This window comes from Lemur catta, chromosome 6, assembly GCF_020740605.2.
Source record: "Lemur catta isolate mLemCat1 chromosome 6, mLemCat1.pri, whole genome shotgun sequence".
Taxonomy (NCBI): Eukaryota; Metazoa; Chordata; class Mammalia; order Primates; family Lemuridae; genus Lemur; species Lemur catta.
Window position 1 is genome coordinate 14427997 of NC_059133.1, and position 22487 is coordinate 14450483.

A 22487-nucleotide genomic window follows, 5' to 3' on the forward strand; every position below is an offset into this window, starting at 1 on the left:
TAAAATGAAAGAAACTGTACCCATCTCCCAAGGTTGCTGTGAGGATCAGACAAGAATCCATGCACAGCTCCAAGCCTTCTAGCTGGCATGTGGGGAAGCCTTCAATAAAGGGTAACTATTAGCATTATTCTACATTATTGTAGAATATTTAGGTAACATTTTATATCTTAGACCAAAAGTCCTTTGAAGGCAGGGACCAAACCAAATTCCTACTGATATTAACATATTTCCTGACACTGTGCCCCGAGCAGTTAGTAAACACCATGAAAGGTAGGAGGGGAACAGAGAGAGGCTGGCTGGAAGGCAGGAAAGCAGACTTTTGCACAGACCAAGGGACTCTTGTGGTTTTTAAATCTTAAGATCTGGATTGTTAAAGGTAAAGCCTGGTCACTATTAACGTGTTTGATTTATAATTTCAAGTGCCTACTCTGTGCCAGCGATGTTCATATTTGCTGTCACTACTGCCACAAGATGACTAACATTATCCCCCATGACATGGAGGAAGAAATAGGAGGCCAGGGAGGGAAATGGCTTGTCCAGGCCAGGCTTGGAGTATGAACTCTGGTATGATGCCTCTAAAATCTTCACTATGTGCTAGAGACTGACATTCTTTGGTCAGTCAGCCAGAATATATTTATTGAGCACCTAGTGTGTGTCAGGCACTGTAGAATACAGCCATAAACAAGACAACACAAGTCCTGCCCTGGCCGTTAAGAAGCCAACAATCTACCAGAACGGAGATGGAGCTAAAGAGGTAACACCACTAGACAATGAATAGAAAGCAGTGGGCTTTGGCTCATGTGGGCTCTGGTTAGGCCTGAGATGGATTCTATACAAGGCCAAAACAAAACAAATAAACCAAAAACGCAATCTATTTATTAAACAACAACAGTTAAGTCGTGATTTGCTGCTGGGTGGACAAGCCAATCAGAAACGAGTTTGGGTGGACACTGCTGTTTCTCCTAGGACCTCAGGTGGCCCAGCCTCCTCTTTGTTGAGGGTCTCTTGAGGAGTCAGGCATTTTCCCCCTGGGTAGAGGGAGACTGTGACCCTATGTTGTATTTAGTTGTCTGCCTTGGTTTCCTCCTCTTTAAATGCAAGTAATAGTCCTGTCTGCTCTGCAGGGTTTTTGTGAGGATTAAATGAGCTCCCCAGTGACATTGCCTGACAAGCCCGGCACACCACTCGGTGACTGCTAAACCTGTAGGTTTGGCTGATGCAGAGTGATGGACTGAGTCAGAGATTTATTTCGCCTTTGAAATGACTGAATTGGACTAGAATGGGAAGCAATCTAATCCCTATCCTATGTTTGACCCACAACCTACTACGCTGGTGTTCCAGAAAGGCCTGGGCTTAGCCAGGTTCTAGAATCTCTCTGCTCACTTTTTAGTTATTCAAGTCCTTTTTTTGTTTTTGGACAAAACCCAGGCAGGGTATAAAGCCTAGTGTCATAAGCTCCATGCTGTTGCCAACACTTCTGTTGGGGCCTAGGCTATGGTTGGCAGCCCAGAGCTCTGGCGGCCCTGAATAGAAGCTGAGGTGATTCTGGCACTATTCCCCACCTTAAGCTACCCCCTCAGTCTTCCCTTTCCATCTACTCCCTGTCTCTACTCATCTCTACTTCATTCTGCCATCGCGAATAGTGCCCCAAAGAACATCTTCATTTGTGCCCCCTTGCACACCTGTGGGAGAGTTTCTCCATGTCGGTATCAAGAAGCAGGATTGCTGGGTGCACACACTTAAAATGCTAACAGGATTGCAAAATTGCCCACCAAACGGCTTTACCATTTTACACCTACCCCCACAGTGCAAAGTACTTTTTTTTTTAAGAAGAAAAGAGGAATCTAGTCCTACAACATAGAATCTTGTTCTCTGAGACATTTATGCCCTTCGCGTTCTCCTGCTTCATTTACCTTTCTTTGTCTGTAGCTGAGGTCTTCTAGCAAGACAATTGCACCTAGCGCAGCACCTCTGATTGCATTCAGAGCTAAAAATGTTCAGCCTCCCTTTTTAGAACCGTGTTACCTAATTCATACTATGAAAGCAAATAATGGCTTGTCACTGTTGAGTACAAATCAAGTCAGAAATGGGTATAAAATGCCAGTTATTGGTAACATCCAATGAGTCTGGTCTAGGAGCCATGACCTGGTCTAAAACTTCAAGGTACTTCTTCTTTGAAACAGTGCCAAACCCAATTTCCTACCTATGACCTCAAGAACATTTTAAGGAGAAGCACTAAATTTATTCTGTTCCATATTAGTTGGAAATATTGCTAGCTGGTCAATCACCCAAGGCCTCATTTTTATTTTTCCAAAAGAAAGGAAAATGCACCATCACCTCCATTACCATCCCAACCCCAGAAAGTGACAACCTGATCTCCTATCCTCTTCTATTTGGGAAGGGCCTCATTTATTCTGTAACTTGCTGAAAGGGGAAGTGTCCCCACCCTGAAGGTGCACAAGGAGCTCTGGGCAGGGGTGTTGAGGGAGGTGTGCAGGGGCAGGGCTGCGGAGGGATGTGTGCTGGCTTCGAGGAGGCCTGGACTGTGGGACAGGCTGCTTTCCATTTCGAAATTCTCTGCATGAATAGAGGTTATTGTGTGGCTGGGATTCCAGCAGCGCTCACCATCCCCAGTGAGTTGGGATTTACTAACCCTTGTGACCGAGGATGCTGGAAAGTGTTTGGCAGAAGGCATTTGACAATATTTGCCTGTTTTCTGCGGGGGGTTGCCTCCAGATCACGTGGCCCCAATTATTTTAGGCTGCTTGGCTGCTGTGTTATTTGTTCTTAGAGCAGGCATGGTCTCTAGGGTGATGGGGAGGGGACTCATGGCAAGGAGGGGAAAGGAGAAGCAAATAGCTCCTAACCCTATTCCAGTAACAAGCCAAACGTCCTAGGAGAGCTCGGCACTGTCCTGCCAGTGGCTGGTGCCTCGGCGGTGAGGCCAGGGTCCTTTCCTGGGCCTGCCTGCTGACTCTCTGTCCTGAGGGGCTGTGCACTGCCGCTGGAGAGAGGGGACAGCATGAAGGACATAAATGCCTCAGAGAATGAGATGCTTGTCCTAGAGCTAGTTCCCCGCCCCCTACTTTTATTTTTTTAAGTATTTTGTACTGTGGGCAAAGATGTAAAATGGTAAAGCCATCTGATGGGCAATTTTGCAATCCCATTATCATTTTAAGCGTGTGCACCCAGCAATCCTGCTTCCTGATACCGTCATGGAGAAGCGCTCTCACAGGTGTCCAAGGACACACATAGGAAGATGTTCTTTGGGGCCCTATTTATGGTGGTGAAGATGAGATTTGAATACAACCTAAATGTTTATCAAGAGGGAAATAGCAACATAAATTCTGCTATTGTCTTATGTGGAACACTATATAGTAATTAAGATGAGGTTGTTCTACATGCACTAACGTGGCTGTAGCTTTAGGACACTCTACTGAGGAAGAAAGCAAGTTGTGGATCAATACAGCATGACACGTTGTGGGACAATATTTTTAGTGTGATACATCTGCATGCTTTTTATAAAGGAGAAAATACTAAATAAAAACCCACAGTTCAGAAACTTCTAGAGGTAGATGTGCATGTAAATGCATAGGCAAGGGCCTATAAATACGTATAAACACATATGTATGCATACACGCACACACGTATCTCACTGGGAACAGGGTTGCTTCTGAGGAGAAGTCAAAGAACTAAAAATGAGAATGGACTTTAGTCTTGCCTGTGTTTCAATTTTTTTTAACAAGGAAATGTATTACTTGTGTAAATAAAAGTAAAATAAAAATATACTTATTGAATTTACTTATATCCTGGATTTTTTTTAAAAAAGAGCTAACAAAATAAAAAGAAAATAAAACAAAAGAAAGAAGATATTGAAAAAGTATGTAAGCATCAGATTTAGCTCTGAACTCCCTGGCAGCCAGAGAAAAAAGGGAATGCATTGTAAATTATGTCACTTTTTCTTGCAAAATGGAGGATGCTTCCAGTTCCTTTTGAAAGACAATTTTTTTTTTTTTATTTTTTTTTTGAGACAGTGTCTCGCTTTGTTGCCGGAGCTAGAGTGAGTGCCATGGCATCAGCCTAGCTCACAGCAACCTCAAACTCCTGGGCTTAAGTGATCCTACTGCCTCAGCCTCCCGAGTAGCTGGGACTACAGGCATGCGCCACCACGCCCAGCTAATTTTTTCTCTATATATTTTTAGTTGGCCAGATAATTTCTTTCTATTTTTAGTAGAGACGGGATCTTGCTCTTGCTCAGGCTGGTCTTGAACTCCTGACCTCAAGTGATCCACCTGCCTCGGCCTCCCAGAGGGCTAGGATTACAGGAGTGAGCCACTGCACCTGGCCAAGACAGAGTTTTTATATTGAAACTATATTTCAAAAAAAAACCAAAAAAGCATATGTGGAACTTTATGTAGGTCACATGTCCTCCACCACAGTTTTAAGCATGAATGTTCCTATCTAAGTTTAGAGAAATGTCTTATTTTCCTTCCCTGGTGTTTATATACCCTCTCCCCTGCCTACCTCTCCCACCTCATCTTGTGTCACTCACCTCCTTGTGTGCTATACTCTAACCACGAGGGCCACCTTCTTGTGGTGCCTTGAGCAAGCTCAGCCTGCTCCCACCCTAGGAAGGAGAGGAAGGTGCTGTGCTGGGTGCCCACATTGCTCTGGAGGACTGAGACATCATTCCCCACTGCTGGGAGGCTGAGTCCTTCCAGGGGAGTGGTCCTCAGCAGAACGTGAAGAGAACTGCCACTCCCAAAGTTACACCCCTCCCTGGGGGCACCCTACATCCAATGATGGATAAGAAGGAAAGGAATAAAGGCCTGGATCCATTGCCTCGATTTGCATCATCTCTGACCAGCCATCCTGGCCTCAGAACTCCCTGTGGGATTAGCTGAAGCCTCTGTCTCAACCTCCTCCCAGCCCAATATGCCCTCTGTTTATTCCAGAGTCCCTTGCACCCCCGCGGGCGAGGAGACCAGGTGCATGCCTGAATAGACCACCTGTGTGCACATCCCTGCTCAATCTGGAGAGCCTGACCTGCAACAGTAGGCCTTTGCAGAAGGTGTTCTCTGTGTGAAATGGTCCTCTGCCTCTCATATTCACATTGTAGTGGTGTCAAGAGGACTTCTTGTCATGTATCTATCCACTGAAATGTCACCTCCTCAGAGAAGCTTTCCCTTAACACCCAACCTGAAGTAGCCTCTGCGACACTGTCCTATTAGCCAGTTCTAATTCTCTGCATAGCACTTATCACTATCTAATACATTCCTGTTTATTTACCATTAGTTTTTTAAAAAAAATTACTACCCATTTCTCTCCCTCAGTAGCCCCTCTTCTTGATCTATCTTAGCCACTGCTACATTCCCCACAGCCTAGAACAGGGCCTGGCAAATAGTAGGTGCTCAGTAAACATTTCTTGAATTAGTTTATGACTGAAATTCTATCTTAAACATATAAAGGGAATTAGAGGACAATTTGATGTTCTTTGAACAACTTGATGCTTTTTGACAATAAGACTAAAATGTACAATGTTCAAATCTGATTTGGCCTTTAAAGTAGATGTATCATTAAAAAAATATATCTACTGCCTGACCTTGTGAATTGGAGGGTGAAATTTCACCCTTCACTTGGAGGGTGAAATTTCTTCTGGAATGTAACCTTTTATTGAGAAGAACAGATCTTTTGTGCAGAATTAGGTAGGGCAGAAGAAGTGGCAGGGCCTGTGCCAGGAGGGAGAGAAGACCTGCTCCAGGGTGGTCCTGTGGGACTCAGAAGGAAGGAGTGTGCTGAGGGAATAGGCCCTGTTCAAGCACTTTATGCGTAATAAGTTGTTTCACCTTCATGACTACCCTATGCATTAGATACTACTGTATCCCCATTTTATGGGTGAGTAGACTGAGGCACAGAGATTTCACAGCTGGTATTTGGCAGAGCTGGGAGTTAAGCCCTGGCAGGTTGACTTCAGAGACTATGCCAACTACAGCCTCACTGTTGCCAGGCAGATGAAATACAGAATCACAGAAAAATAGACATGAACAAGGCAATTTTCTTCTAGTCCCTTTCAAATTTTCTACCCTGAAATGCACAACATGTTCAGGTTATTAAAGTGAGTGTCTGCCAATTCCTTGCATTTGCAGAAGCTCCCAAAATCCTTTACATTGATGCCTCATTTGATGTCTTCGCATTATGGGGATTTGCATGGCCATAATATTTAGGAAAGGGTGCATGGGGAGATTTGATCTGAGAAGTAAAGCAGAATTTTAAATAAAACAAAAATCAGCAAATGCTACGCAAAAACTATATAGGGACAAATGATGGAAATGAGCCAAAAGGCTGGAAATGGAACTCTTGAAAACAACCTTTGCTATCCGTGGCAAAACAAGCTGATCGTTGAAACTCTTGTTAGAGAAGATTGAGTTACTTCCTGAATGCTTTCTCCCAGTGTTGTTTTCCTTTCACCTCTGGATGGATTAGACTAGAGAATCTAATATGATTTGCTCATTAAAGCCCATCTGCTTCCTTTTCTGATCTGTTCTCTCTTCTCTATCCTTCCTGATGTTTCTCGTCCTTTCTTCCCAAGCCTGGGATTTACAGTTAAAGAGACCCAGCCAAGTTCCTGCCTCTGCCACTTAATGGCTGTGTGCATATTTAGGCAAATGATTAACTGCCTTAGCTTTACTTTCCTCGTTAGTAAAATGGGCATAACAACGCCAGCTTCATAGAATCATGAATGAAATGCAGCACATACACGAAGTGCCTAGCACAGAGGCTGGCACGTAATAGATTTTAGTTCCTTCCCCCTCCTCACTTCATTCCTTAATTCCTTCCAGTTTGCTTGGCTGGACTCTAGCAGAATAATAAATAGCCTTTGATTGCCAAGATCCTCTGAGAGGTGAATCTCAGGCACAGAGAGCTCTGGTGTTCAAAGCTACAACATAATTTCCAAGTAAAGCTTTTAGAGGAGAATCTATCTGTAACAAACAAATTGAGAGCAACCACTCAAACATCATTAAATATTTCATCAAGTCCAGGAATTCCAAATGTTAAAGAGAAAGCCATTCTAGTAGATTATCCTTGTTAACATTATTCATGTTTAAAATAATTGTAGTATAGCTATAATTAATTATTACTTCATTAAGCACTCATTGATAAGGGTGAACAGACCTCTGTTTCTGTAATTCGCTGCAACATTATTAATTGTAATAACAGATTCTATTAAAATCAATTAATAACATCCACGTGGAATCTAGTCCTTGCCATTATTTGGATAATGGGGAAAAATCTACCCCAAAATAAAATAAATATGGAAATTCCAATCTCCAGGATAGATTTAAGGCTAGTTGAGCATTATACATATACCTGAAAATTAAGTAGGTTTCATGTGAGTTATTAGATGTCATCATGATGATGTTAAAATATCAAAATGATATCCTATCTTATAGGTAGGAAGATATGAACATCCCCTGAAGAGAGAACTTGCTAAAAATGGAAACTTACCATTGCAGAGTAGCAGGAGTGGAATGGGGCTTGGATGCTCTATTATTTTCTTTTTCCTCATCTGTTAAAGGAAACAAAAAAAAGTTAACTTCAGTAGAAATCAGTAGGAAAAAGTATAAGTCCTCTCAGCTCTCCCATGTTTCAAAAGACTGTTTCCCTCAAATGTTGGTGCTTTCAAACAGTAATATTTTGGCTTTTCCAACAAGTTAGACTCATCATACTTCAATACAAAAAACAAAGGAAATTGACTTTTATTTTAAAAACGTCTTATGTCAATTTTGTTATTTGACACAGTATGTTAGAGTTTGAAGAGTCATCTTCCTTCATCACTGAACAATATGACCATACTCACCCAGTTGCTATTTTCCCAACAGAAGCAGGACAGAGTCTATGATTTTAACCCTGAAAACACACTGACCTCATTCACTGCTATGGACTGAATGTTTGTGTCCCCCAAAATTCATGTGCTGAAACCTAATCCCCAAGGTGATAGTATTTGGAGGTGGAGCCTTTGGGAGGTGATTAGGTCATGAGGGTGGAGCCCTTATGAATGGGTTTAGTGCCCTCATATAATAAAAGAGACACCAGAGAGGTCCCTTGCCCCTTCTGCCATGTGAGGACACAGTGAGTAGATAGCCATCTACGAACCAGAAAGTGGGTCCTCACCAGACACAGCACCTGCTGTTGTCTTAATCTTGAACTTCCCAGACTCCCTCACTTTATGAGTTGTGTTTTTTCTTTTTATAACAGCAGCCTGAACAGACTAAGACACTCACCATTTGGAGCAGTTAGTGTAGGGTAGGGAGAGTGTAAGTGTTCAGAAGAATCAGATTAGCAACACAATAGAGCAGAGGTCAGCAAACTTTTTCTGTAAATGGCCAGGTAGTAAATATTTTAGGGTTTTGGGGCCAAAAGTCAAAATCAAGAATATTATGAAGAATTACTTCTTACAGCAGAATGTTTAGGAAAAAAAAAAAGAATATTATGTAGAATTTATATGAAAAGACAGAAAATAAATTTCCAAAAATTTTTTTTATAAAATTCAATATAATAATAACAGACTACAATTGTTATAATACAACTATTTATGGAAAAAATTATTTTGGGGGAGTAGGTAACATTTCTCTTAATTGGGATTAAAGTTAGTGTTGCCTATCATCTATCAAATAGATTGCAAAAGTTGATCTGTAAAAACCACTTTAAGCTTTTGGCCCTACAAAAACAGGCATCAGGCCAGATTTGGCCCACAGGGCCCTAGTTTGCTGACCCCTGCAATCCAACAATCTGAACAATAGATTAATCTTTGCATACCTGAGAAGAATTACTCAAAATTTTATTATGGGCCGGGCACAGTGGCTCACGCCTGTAATCCTAGCACTCTGGGAGGCCGAGGCGCATGGATTGTTCGAGGTCAGGAGTTCGAGACCAGCCTGAGCAAGAACGAGACCCCATCTCTACTAAAAATAGAAAGAAATTATCTGGCTAACTAAAATATATATACATATATATAGAAAAAAAAAATTAGCCAGGCATGGTGGTGCATGCCTGTAGTCCCAGCTACTCAGGAGGCTGAGGCAGTAGGATCGCTTAAGCCCAGGAGTTTGAGGTTGCTGTGAGCTAGGCTGATGCCATGGCACTCACTCTAGCCTGGGCAACAAAGCGAGACTCTGTCTCAAAAAAAAAAAAAAATGTTATTATGGATTAACTGAGAAATATATATAATCAGTCTCTTAACCAATGCCTAATTAAGATTATTGATAGAAATCATCAACATAAAATAGAACTTGATCCACAAAATTAGGCCCAAGATAATCGGTACAATTAACAGTCTCAAAAGAAAATGAATAATGTCAAAGCCTACAAATATTATTAAAAAAATTTAATATGGACATATTAAAAAGATCAATGGAATCAATCTGTGATGTAAAATTTATATGGAAAAGAATTGATACCCATGAAAGTAGTTTAAGTAAAACAAAAATGAAAATGGAAGAAAATTATTATTCTCTTTTTTTTATTTCAGCATATTATGGGGTAAAATTAAAATGCTATTTACCGTATAGAAAAATTTTCCTGAAATTATTAGCTCAATAAAGTTGAGTCCAGAAAATATTTTCTAGATGAAAATGTATTAATATTGGTATAATTTCGATCAAAATATCTGCTCATAATCACTATAGCAAATACTGTTGTTGCTTAATCAACAGCTATACATACTCACATTCTTCCTTATTTATAGAACACCAAATTAGAGGGGCTCATGTATTCAGGGAGGGTGATCTCCTCTCAAATCCTTGAGAAGTGAATGCTGATTAATTTAAGCCACTGATTAGATTAGGTGGAGCACGGGACTTGATGTCAGCCTATCTCACTTAAGGAGAAGCCCTCTGGGTGCCTCTGGGTAAAATATTTGTCCATAATTAAACGGTAGAGGTGAGAGACTCTGGCCTGTCCTGCTTTTGAAGGCTGTGAGTGGACACAGCTAGAGGGAGGCAGCAAACTTGCTATTGGGAAAACAGCCATCTGAGGACAAGGTCAACACCTAGGAAGGCAGAGAGGAAAGAGAGAAAGACTGGGGGTTCTGGCTGTCACGTTGTGTCTCTGATTTGCCATCCTTAATGTGAGATAAGATAATTTCCTCAGTTAATAAAACCACTTTTCATTGGGTATTCTCTTGTCTCCACCAAAACCATCCTAGCTGATACAAACACTAACACTAAATGTTCTCAGCAACAAAATGTCAAAATACATCATGAACTCAACATCCATTCATGATGCTTTGTCAACATGGTGTTCCTTCTAAATGAAGGTTTCTCATCTTTTCAACCTGAGAGTAAATGACACCACCTCTTTGAAGCCTTCCCTGATACTCTCCGAGTCAGGAATCATTGATCCTAACTCTGTTCTTCTACGATCCATTACTTGTCTCTCAGTTGCTCCACTGAACAGTTTGGCCACCTGGATTGTTATTTCTGTATATATCCATCTCTTCTATTTGAGCATAACTCATTAAGAAGGCAGGGATGGTGTCATAGTTATCTTTGCATTACCTTCTGCCAGTGCCTAGCACAGTGCCTTCCACTTAGTACTTAAATAGCTAAGTCTACATTCTACAACCTTAAAAAAAAACCAACAAAAAACAGCACAATAAAGAGCATGAACATGTAGGTCTCACAAGACTGTGGGTAAAGGAACGCACAGAACAATACTCAACCTCTGCTGACAAAAGAAATAAAAGGGAAACAAATAATGAGGCACCTCTTATATCTCTGATCATAAAGGAAATTTTAAATAATAATGATTCTCAAAGCTGATACATGGTAATATTGACACTCTTATAGTTCTTCATACCTGAAGGCTGTGTTAATGTTTTTTGTATGCAATGTGGCAGTCCAACTGTTTGGCCTTACAACCCAACTCCTAGAAATTATAATACTAAGCAAATGATCAAAAAGAAAGAAAAGGCTATATAAAAAAACATGATCGACTGTATGTTTTTAAACAAGGAAAAGTATATAAATAACCTAATATACCTCTACTTCATGCACTGGCACATAATTAACATTTTTGTTCCCCCTAAAACTGGCTGGGTTTGGGAGTTTTTTTTCTTGCTTCTTTAAATTTCAGCATTTTAGTCAACCTGGACAAGATGCCAAAAGACCTAGATTCTAGTATTAATCCCAAAACTTACCGGCCATGACTGAGCAAACCACTCAACTTACTTGAGCTTTGGTTTTCTTCATTTGAAAAAGGTTATCTTACACGGCTCTTATAACGATCATATTAATTAGTTCAACAAATATTTAGTGAATACCTAATTTGTGCCAGATAAACATTGGGGATAAAGAAATTAAACTCTTGCCCTTGAGTTTGTTTGGGGAGAGAGACAGTGGAGAGAGTGGCCAAGTTTAATAAGAAGTGATAAATGCTGTGCAGCAGGTAAGCAAAGAGGAGTCAGCTAATCCAGACTGCAGGGAAAACCTAAGGCTGTCTGAGAATGTTTCCTGGAAGAAGCAGGAAGTGAGCTGAGTCCTGGAGTGACCAGAGGTGGGAACCAGATGGCAGGAAGGTGCGGGGTAGGGTGGGGAAGGTGAGGGCCAGACAAAGACAAGAGGACCTGAAAGATTGTGTCACTTGCCCAGAAGCAAGGTGGCTGCAGCACAGGTCCTTGGGTGCGGCAGAGTGGAGCCAGGCAAACTGGAAGGTGCTGTTTAACAATCTAGTTATCCTGTGTAGGTTTTAAGACAGTTTCTTGTCTCTAAACTGAGGACAATAATAATGCCTACCTTGGAAGATTGTTGGGAAGGATTAAGCAAAATGAGCTTAACAGAGGGCAAGAGTTCAAAAGCATCAGCTGCAGCCATCTGCGGGGCACAGCTTGCCCTTGGCCAGGAGGCTTTTGGAGCAATTCTGTTCAGCCAGGACCTACTGCTAGAAGCAGGCAAGGGAGGCCTCCTCTCTGTGTGGGAAGATTTACAGGGGCAAAGACAATGGCATTGCCAAGGACCCTGCAAGGCAAACACACACCAGGGGACATCACATCTCCCTGTACGAGGTGGCATTCCAGCTGGGCCTTGAAGCAGTGGTCAAGGTTTTTAAAAAGAATGTTTTCTGTTCACGCAAGTAATACGTGTTCAATCTTTTAAATTTGGAAAATAGAGAAAATATAAATCTTGAAATCCAAGCCCCTCTCAACAGAGGAAACTACAGTTAACTTTTTATCCTATTTACCTCTCTCAATATTCTCTGTCTTTTTTTTAAGAGAAGGTGGTCTCGCTATGTTGCCCAAGCTGGTCTCGAACTCCTGGGCTCCAGCTGAGATGACAGAGGTGTCCCACTGCACCCAGCTCAACACTTTCACTTTCACACACAAGCACACACCCCTAGACTTAAAACACGTGAGTGCTCTACAGTACATCCTGGTTTGTAACCCGCCCCATTCATCTTTAACAGGGCAGGTCAGACCCTGGGAGGAGGACCCCAACGGAGAGAGTATTCCACGAGGAAGAAGCAGTAAGAGGAGAGGTGTGGAGGAGGGAAACCTGGGGCCCAGGGGAGGATGCAAGTGGTCCAACTGGCAGAGCCAGGAAAGTTCCTTGTCCTGGGATTCCAGCATACTGTCTCCCACTCAGGTGACACTTGTCTTTTTTGTGTCTCACTTTTTTCCCATCTAAACTCTGTTATGGCCCATTTCTGATAGGAACGAATGGAAAGAGACCTGGCCTTGAGGGCAGGCAGACCTGGGTTTGAATTCCAGCTTTGCCCCTACGTCTGTGTGGGGCTTTGAGCAGCAACTTGACTCATCCAAGCCTGAGGGGTCCTACCAAAAAAGTGAGAACCATAACTTATATCACAAGGATGTTTTGAGGATTGAGTATAATACGTTAAAAACTAGGTACGTTTTTAAAAGAATATCGCAATATTAACAGCATTCACTGGTCAAGTACATAAGCAGGCACTGTACAGCACTTTTCATATGCTATCTCATTTTATTCCTTCCAATGCTACTACGAGGAAGTTTTATATCCCTATTTTATAAATAAAACTGAGTTTCGGTGAGGCTGACCAACTTGTATGAGCCCTGCCGCTGGTGAATGGAGAGAGGGCCTCACTCAGCGGTGCTTGGCAATGCAGTAGCTACTTGCAGTATTTAGAAGAGAACTGGTCTACCCTGATGCCAATATAGATCCTCCAGCTCCATCATCAAAACATCCACCTCTGCTGGCACCTTTTCTTAGACCACCAGTGACTTTGTGCCCAGGGTCTGAATGTGCAGCCTTTTTCCCCAAAGGGTGATGTGTGTCACACCCAGGCCTGACCTCTTCAATGGCTCTCAGTCTTAGTTCTCCTGAAGTGCTTGCTAGTTATTCACTCATTCATCAAATATTTATTGAGTGTCTGCTATATATTCTGGCCCTATGCCAGGTGTGAAAGGATGAGAAAACACACATTCTCTGCTCTTTTAAGCTTGGAGTCCAATTATCAGTCAATAAAATGTAAGTCCTAGACAAGAGCTGTGAAGGGCAGGTCCAGGCTGCTGTGGCAGCTCCAAATGTGGGATATGAGTCTGGTTTTGGGATCTGAGGGAGGAGCAGGAACCATCTAGGGCCCAAGCCAAGACGGCAGGAGAGCCCATTTTAGGTAGGTAGGAATAGCCATAGTTGATACAGACTTCAGGAATTGGTCCCACCAAAAATGTCTTTTCATTTTACCAGGGAGAAATTTCTCAAACTGAAAAAGATTCATCCTGTGAAGTATAATTTCAGGCCAGCAAGATTCCTGGCGCCATTCACACACACACTGAACCATCCACCTCCAACACCCACCCTGCTGGTTCTGCCAAGGTTGGAGAGCAGCAGTCTGCGCAGTAAACCTCCTGCACAGATGCTACCTGGTACCTGGTCTTCTTGCCACTCTGCTCCCACTGTGCTGTTATGGATCCCAACACACTGCAGGGAGCCCAGGCCTGTTCCCAGGGGTGAGCGTCTCTGCTCCGCTCTCTGCATCTACCTCCCAATATAAACTCTGGGGCCAAGTTTCCTGGCTTAAATCCTGGCTCCACCACTTATACTTACTGGCTGTGCGACCTTGAACAACCTTTTGGTCCCTTAGCTTCCTTATCTGTAAAATAGGGATAATAATAGTACCAAGCACACAGTGCTATTGTGAGAATTAATTGAACCATTCCTGGTACAAAGTACTTGCTATGTAAGTGTTCCCTATGACTATAATAGTTGTCACTCTTCCAAGGGAACTATGCACCTGGATACTTGTCCTGCACACGCAGCTGGGTTTGCAAGCCCTGCTTCTGGGATGGGATTATTTGCTCTGTGCCCCCACAGCACTGCGACTGCTCTCTAGCAAAGCCCTCATTGCAGAGCGTGGCACTGCCCCCCGATTGTTTCAGTCCATTCAGGCTGCTGTAACAACATACCGTATACCATAGACTGGGTGGTTTGTGAACACATAAATTTATTTCTTACAGTTTTAGAGGCTGAGAAGTCCAAGATCAAGGCACCAGTGGATTCAGTGTCTGGTTAGGGCCCATTTCCTGGTACACAGACAGCTGTCTTCTCATGCTGTGCTCACACACTGGGAGAAGGGGTAAGGAAGCTCTCTGGGGTCTCTTTTATAAGGGCATTAATCCCATTCATGAGGGCCGAACCCTCATGACCTAATCACCTCCCCAAAGCCTCTCCTCCAAATACCATCACCTTGGGGGTTAGGATTTCAACATATGAATTTTGTGGGGACACATTCAGTCTGTAGCACTGACCACTGTGTCTGCCGTGCTAGTTTGTAAGTACTGCAGGGCACAGGCCTCACTCACCATTGTGTCTCTGACACTCGCACGTGGTAGGGGCTCAGGAAGTATTTGTGGAATGAACAAGTGACTAAAATGATAACACAATTACATGCTGAGCCTTCCCATCTGATTTCAGCAAGCATACAGAATAGCAGTACTATTTATAGCAGGGAACATTTACTGAAGACTTAGGTTATGCCAGGTACTGTGCAAAGCCCTTCATGTTACTGCATTTAATAACATGCTAGCTGCCCTAGAAAGTAGACAATTTAATGCATGTGAAATGTTGAATACAGTGTCTGAAGTGTACTTAGGGCTCAATCGATGTTAGACCTCATTACTAGTATTATCCCCACGTACAGAGGAAGAAACTGAGGCTCAGAGAAGCGAAACAATTTGTCCACAGTTAGTGGCAGAGCAAAGACAAGGACTTTTATTTGGGAACCTGTTCTACAATATTTCCTGCCTGGAGCCAGTGTGGCAGAGTTTAACATTGAGGGAAAATGTTTCTAAATTAATTACTTCTTTTCAAATCCCAGGAAAGCTTCAAGTTTATGTGAGTCTAGAGTTTCACTTCAAAGTTCTAATTCTATTTCCTTTCTTTATACTAAACTGGCTGCACCTGGCCAGACCTCACCTGTTGGGAACATAGGGCTGCCAAATGTTTCATTCTCCCTTATCCACCTCCTTTCCAGCTCCTGCAAGGGGCACCCGCTGATGATCAGGGTGCCTGGCAGTGGGCATCAGCTGCTGGCAGCAAACCCTTCTCCCCGTGGGAACAGGGCTAAGTCCCAAACAAAACCATGGTGCTGGCAGCATAGCTCTGAGGCTCCCACACCTGCTTCCTCTTGCCTCCTATGAGTGAATTCCTTCATAATCTTGGAGTAGGAAAGGGCCTAACTTTGATAAAAAACAAAACAAAACAAAAAAACCCTAAAGCCATAAAAGGCTGATCAATACATTTTGCTACATAAAAAAATCCAAAAGTTCTATGTGGGGAAAAAAAACACACCATAAATAGGAATACAATGACTCGCTTGGGAAAACTGCAGTGAGACCACAGACAGTGGTCTCATCTGCCCACCATATAAAAAGCTCCCATAAAACCAAGAGAAGGAAAACCAAGAGCCAGGAGAAAAAATAGGCAAAGCACATGACACACAGTTAATGGAAAAAATACAAATATTCTTGAAAGGTGAAAAGATGATCGGTCTTAACCAATGAAAATGGAGATGACACTAAGAAACCATTTCTCACTTATCAGATTGGCAAAAATGCAAAACACGGCCACACGACTCTGCTGGGAAGCTGTGGGAAACAGGCACCCTCATACCTCCCAAGGGGAGTGCCAGATGGCGCCTCCCTGTATGGAAGGTCATCTGGCAGAATCTACTGAAATCACATATACATTTAAGCCATGTCTGAGAAGTGAGCCTGCAGCTACACCTGGACATGTAGGAAATGATGCATATGCAAGGTTATTTGCTGCAGCTTATCTGCAATAGCAAAAGTTTGGAAACAGCCCAGGTATTCATCTGGTTGACTAAATTATGATACATCCACATGATGGGATCCTATGCAACTATGAAAAAAAACATTAAAACCAAAAAAAGAATGAGGATGCTTTCTGTGTTCTTACTGATATCAAACACTCCAGGGCTTATTATTAAGTGAAAAAAGTAAGTACGTCACAGCAATACATATAACGTGCTACTTTTTCGTGTAAGAAAGTGGCAAAAAGAACAAATATTTGAATTTTTTGTTTTCATGAGGAAATACTGAAAGAATACATAAGAAATGAATAAAAGTGCTTACCACTAGAAAGCTGGGGCTGTCACCTTACTGCCTTGAATAAAGCTGGGGCTTGATTAGCAAGCAGGAAAAAATGAGGGATTGGCTATTGGGTGGCCAGTCAAATGGGCCGCTATAGATTGTATATCTGGACTAGGCCAAGCAGATAAAAATGCTTTCTCAGGGTGATTTGAGAAAGGGCAAATTTCCCCCTGCTGAAAGTACTTCATCTACTGGCACCAGCCAGAGTTGGGCATTGTACCAGGAGGTCTCAGTCAAAATAAAAATGTGTTGCTTGGAATGAGAGAAGATTCAGTTTATTAGTTTGAAATCAAAGATTATGAGATCTTATAGTTCATCTTGGCCCACTATTGTGTTTTATAGATAAGGAAACTGAGGCTCAGAGAAGGGAAGTGATTTGCCCAAGAGTACACTCCTAGTTAGCGGCAGAATCAGGACTGTTACTCAGGTCTTCTGATTTCTGTCTGATGTTCTTCCTGTTATGTCCCTTTAGCAACCCAGAAAGGATTGACTTAATTGATTAGCTAGAGATTCAGTGAGCATGAGGAAATAAGATATGAGACTGATATGTTATATTTTGATGGAATGCTGTTGGGAAGAAAACCCCGGCCAAGTCCTAAATGCCAGATGGTAAAGAACCTGAACAACAATGGGTGGGTTACTTTTTAAAACATTATCCATTTCCTGTGTCAAGCACTGTGGTTACAACAGTGAACCACAAAACATTCCTGCCTTCTTGGGGCTTTTAGTCTAATAAAAGAGATGACAAGGCACAACCAAATATTGCCATACCTAGTCACCACTGAGAGGGGAGGATGAGCTCTACTCTTGGTGTTCCTACAGACAAAGTATAAAATTTCCAAAGGCAAGTCTTTGAAACATGAGGGTTCATTACTTTCTGAGAGGCAGAAGAGTGCAAAGACTAAAAGACTAATGTTGAAAGGCAGATATGCAGACCTGAGTTCAAATCCCAAGCTCTACCACTTAACCAGCTCTGTGACTTTGGGCAAGATTCTTAACCCCTTTGAGTTTCATTTGCTACATATGTTTTATATGAGCTTTAATTTTAAAGCTCATAATAATAAGCTACCTCCTTGGACTATTGCGAGAAAGAAACGAGATCATGAAATTAAAGCACTTCTCATTACTTAATAAATGATAGCCATATATACATATTAACTATGAATATATACATGTATAAAATTTTGCTTAACAATATATTCTTAGAAAAAAAGGACTGAAAGGAAACATACAAAGACATCAAGAGTGGTTATCTCTACATAGTGGGATTAGAGGCAATTATTTTCTTTCATCATATTTTTTTTCCAAAAATACACACATATAACTTTTATAGTTGGGGAACATACTTTTAAAAATGTAATCTTTGTGTTCTGTAAATAAATGCAGAATGTGAACTGAAACTTCTTTAGTCTTTTATCCAGATAAGATTCGGATAAACGTTCTAGATCTGGCCCTGGCATTGAGTTCCTGTGTAATCTTACAAAGACACTTCACCTCCCTAGGTCTGAATGTCCTTGTCTAAAAGCTGTTGACAAGGACTTCCAGTCAGACTCCCAGTTCTCTTCATGATAAGGTAGCTTGCACTGCATTAACTCACCCGCCAAAAATGATCATAAGAGCTAAATAAAATATATAAACAACTATTTGGAGGCATTAGAGAGCAATAAACGCAGACAGGACTGGAGGAGCTACAAGCCTTGAGAGTAAGGAAGCACAGGAAGCAAGCTCCACGTTCACCTTGAATTTTCCCTGAGGAGCTTTCCAAATTGCTACACTTGGAAATAGAACCTGAACAAAGAGCGCAGCCTATTGAGCTGAGAAGAGTTTGGGGATGACAAAATAGCTAAGATCTGAGAAGCAAAATTCCAGAGAAAAGAGAACTACAGGGAAGGAAACAAACGAACCCGCATTCATATTCCCCTCAAGTCCTTAGCCCACTCCTAAGTTGTACGTACAGAGTGAGAAACCAAGAAACAGAGGAAAACAGCAGTGTAGAGGCTCAAGATCCAATCATTGATTACTTAGGGTTGGAATTCAGGCTGGGTCAAGGTAAAGGGAACTTGGTAAACACCCAGGACTTTCAATTGTGAACCCAGAAGGGCCAGGCTTTAGGAATAAAGACCACATCCCTAGTCGTTTGAACAAAAACTGAAATAAACTAGACTAAACCAAGGCTTGACAGGATCAAGGAGATCTGGTTCTCTATCTGCCTGCGAGAACAAAACTTAACATTTACTAGAGAACATTAACATCATTCACATAAAGGCTCTTCAACTTTGCAGCCATAATGTCCAGCATTGGATCCAAAGCTATAAGGCATTACTAAAAAAATAGGACTGCAAAACTGAAATCTAAGAAAAAAACCAGATAATAGAAATAGATCCAAAGATGGTTTAGATATTAGAGTTTTCAGGTAGGGACTTTAAAATAATTATGGTTAATCTGTTCAAGGAGGGGGAAAAGATGCTCAAAATAAAGTAAATGATGGATAAAACATACGAAAATGGAGAGTATCAATTGAAATTTGGAAACTATGAAAAAAATTAAAGGGACCATCTACCATAAAAGAATACAATAACTGATATTAAGATCACTTGGATGGGCTTAGTAGCAGACTGGACATGATAGAAAATGTGAATTGAGAACTGAAAGCAGGTCAATACAAAATATCAAACTAAGGTAGAAAAGGAGAAAAATGGACAAACCAGAGAAAAACATAAGAAACATCTGAGGTACACTCAAAGGTTTAATATTCATGTAACTGGAGTTCTAGAAGGAGATGAGAGAGAGAGTGGAGAAGAAAAAATATTTGAAGAGATAATGGCCAAGAATTCTACAAATTTGATGAAAGATAACCCAAAGATTCAAGAAGCTCAATGATCCCCAAGAAGAATAAATACAAGAAAACCAAATCTATGTACATTATAGTCAGACTACTGAAAATCAAGGAAAAAAAAACATTTTTAAAGCAGCCAGAGACAAAAAACTTTTAGATGACAACATAAAAAAGATCTTTATAACCTTGAGGTAGACAAAAATGTTTTAATAGGACACAAAAAACACTAATTGTAAGAGAAAGACATTGATAAATTGAACTTTATTAGAATTAAAAACTTCTGTTCATCAAAAGTTACCATTAACAGAATAAAAAGATAAGCCACAAACAAAGAGAAGATATTTACAATACTTTTACCTGACAAATATCTCCTGTTCAGGATACAAAAACAACTCTTACAAATCCTTAAGGAGAAAACAATATAATTTTTAAAAAACACTCAGGCAAAAGACCTCAACAGGTAGTTCACAAAAGATATACAAATGCCCAATAAGCACGTAAGATGCTATACTCATTAGTTATCAGGAAAAATGCAAATTAAAACTACGATGTACACTATACACCCAAGAAAATGGCTAATATTAAAAGAAATGGCTATTCCAAATATTGGTGAGGAAGTGAAATAACTGAAACTTTTGTAAATTGCTGGCAGGAATCTAAATTGGTACAACCACTTTAAAAGGCTGTTTGGCAGTATCCAATAAAACTAAATATACATATACCTTATGATCTAGCAATTTACTCCTGGGAACTTATTAATATTAACAGAAATGAGTGCTCATATCCACCAAAAGTTATGCAAGAATGTTTGGCCTGGCACAGTGGCTCATACCTGTAATCCAAGCACTTTGGGAGGCTGAGGTGGGAGAATCACTTGAGGCTAGGAGTTTGAGACCAGCACATACAACATAGTGAGACCCTGTCTCTAAAAAGAACAATTAGCTGGGCATTGTGGCACATGCCTATAGTCCTAGCTACACTTCAGCCTCCAACAGAGTGAGACTCTGTCTCTAAAAAAAAAAAGACATACAACAATGCTCAGAGCAGCACAAATCCTTCTCAAACTCTTTGTGAAAAATGGAAGAAGAGAACACTTCCAAACTCATTCTATGAGACCAGCATTACCATGATATCAAAGCCAGACAAAGACACAAGAAAATAAAACTACAGACTGATTTCCCTTATGAATATTGATGCAAAAATCTTCAACAAAATATTGGCAAACAGAATTCAACAGCATATTAAAAGGATTATATACCATGACCAAGTGGAATATGTTCCTTGAATGCAAGGATGGTCTAACACTGTGATCCCCAATTCGCAGACCACAGACTCGTACCGGTCCATGGCTTGTTAGGAACCAGGCCGCACAGCAGGAGGTGAGTGAGCAAAGCTTTATCTGTATTTACAGCTACTCCCCATCACTCACATCATCACCTGAGCTCCGCCTCCTGTCAGATCAGCAGCAGCATTAGGTTCTCATAGGAATGTGAACCGTACTGTAACTGTGCATTCGAGGGATCTAGGTTGCAGGCTCCTTATGAGAATCTAACGCCTGATGGTCTGAGGTGGAGATGAGGTGGTGATGCTGGGGAGCGGCTGCAAATATAGATTATCATTAGCAGAGAGGTTGATTGCACAATAAATGTAATGCACTTGAGTCATCCCAAACCAGCCCATTGCCTGGGCCATGGAAAAAGTGTCTTCCATGAAACTGGTCCCTGGTGCCAAAAAGGTCAGGGGCCGCTGGTCTAACATACAAAATTCAATCAGTGTGATGCACCACATTGACAAAATGAAGGGGGAAAACCACATGATCTTCATCTCAATTGATACAGAAAAAACATATGACAAAATTCAACATCCTCTCATGATAAAAACACTCAGCAAGGAATAGAAAGAAAGAATAGAAGAAAACTAACTCAACATAATAAAGGCCATATATAAAACCACAGTTAACATCATACTTGATGGTAAAAGGCTCAAAGCTTTTCCTCTAAGATGAGGAGCAAGATAAGGCTGCTTGCTTTCACCCCTTCTATTCAACACAGTACTGGAAGTCCTAGCCAGAACAATTTGGCAAGAAAAAGAAACAAAAGGATTCCAAATTAGTAAGAAAAAAGTAAAATTATCTCTGTTCACACATGACATGATCTTATATGTAGAAAACCTCAAAGATTCCACATATACCCTCCGACACACAAACTGTTAGAACTAATAAATGAATTCGGCAAAGTTATAGGATACAAAATCAATACACAAAAACCAGTTGCATTTCTATACACTAACAATAAACAATCTGAAAAGGAAGTTAAGAAAATAATTTCATTACAATATCATCAAAAAGAATAAAATACTTAGGAATAAACTTCACCAAGGAGGTAAAAGACCTATACATTGAAAACTATAAAACACAGCTGGAAGAAACTAAAGACACCAATAAATGGAAAGATATCCTGTGTTCCTGGATTGGGAGACTTAATATTAAGATGTTAAAACTACCCAAAGTGATTTACAGATTCAAATGCAATCCCATCAAAACCCCAGTGGCATTTTTTGCAGAAATAGAAAAATCCATTCTAAAATTCATATACAATCTCAAGGGACCTTGAATAGCCCAAACAATCTTGAAAACGAAGAACAACATTAGAGGTCATGCATTTCAAAACTTACACTACAAAGCTACAGTGTGGCTCTGGCATAAAGACAGACATATTGACCAATGGAATAAATGGAAAGTCCAGAAATAAACCCTTTCATACATGTCAAATGGTTTTTGACAAAAGTGCCAAGACTGTTCAATGAGGATAGAAGTCTTTTCAACAAATGATGCTGAGGGCCCTGGATGTCCACATGCAAAAGAATGAAGTTAGACCCCTACCTAACACCATATACAAATATTAACTCAAAATAGATCAAAAACCTAAACGTAAGGCCTAAAAATATGAAACTCTCAGAAGAAAATATAGGGCAAAAGCTTTACAACATTGGATTTGACAATAATTT

The 22487-nt window shown here is 41.0% G+C and overlaps 1 protein-coding gene across 2 annotated transcripts in view; it reads right to left on the reverse strand.

Moving 5' to 3' along the window:
* Positions 1 to 22487, reverse strand: part of RFX4 (regulatory factor X4) — a 144890-nt gene that overhangs the window by 94974 nt on the left and 27429 nt on the right. For both annotated transcript variants that reach the window (XM_045553039.1, XM_045553038.1), the window contains exon 3: positions 7507 to 7567. In XM_045553039.1, coding sequence (XP_045408995.1) covers positions 7507 to 7567 — 61 coding nt within the window. The remainder of the gene's footprint in view (positions 1 to 7506; positions 7568 to 22487) is intronic.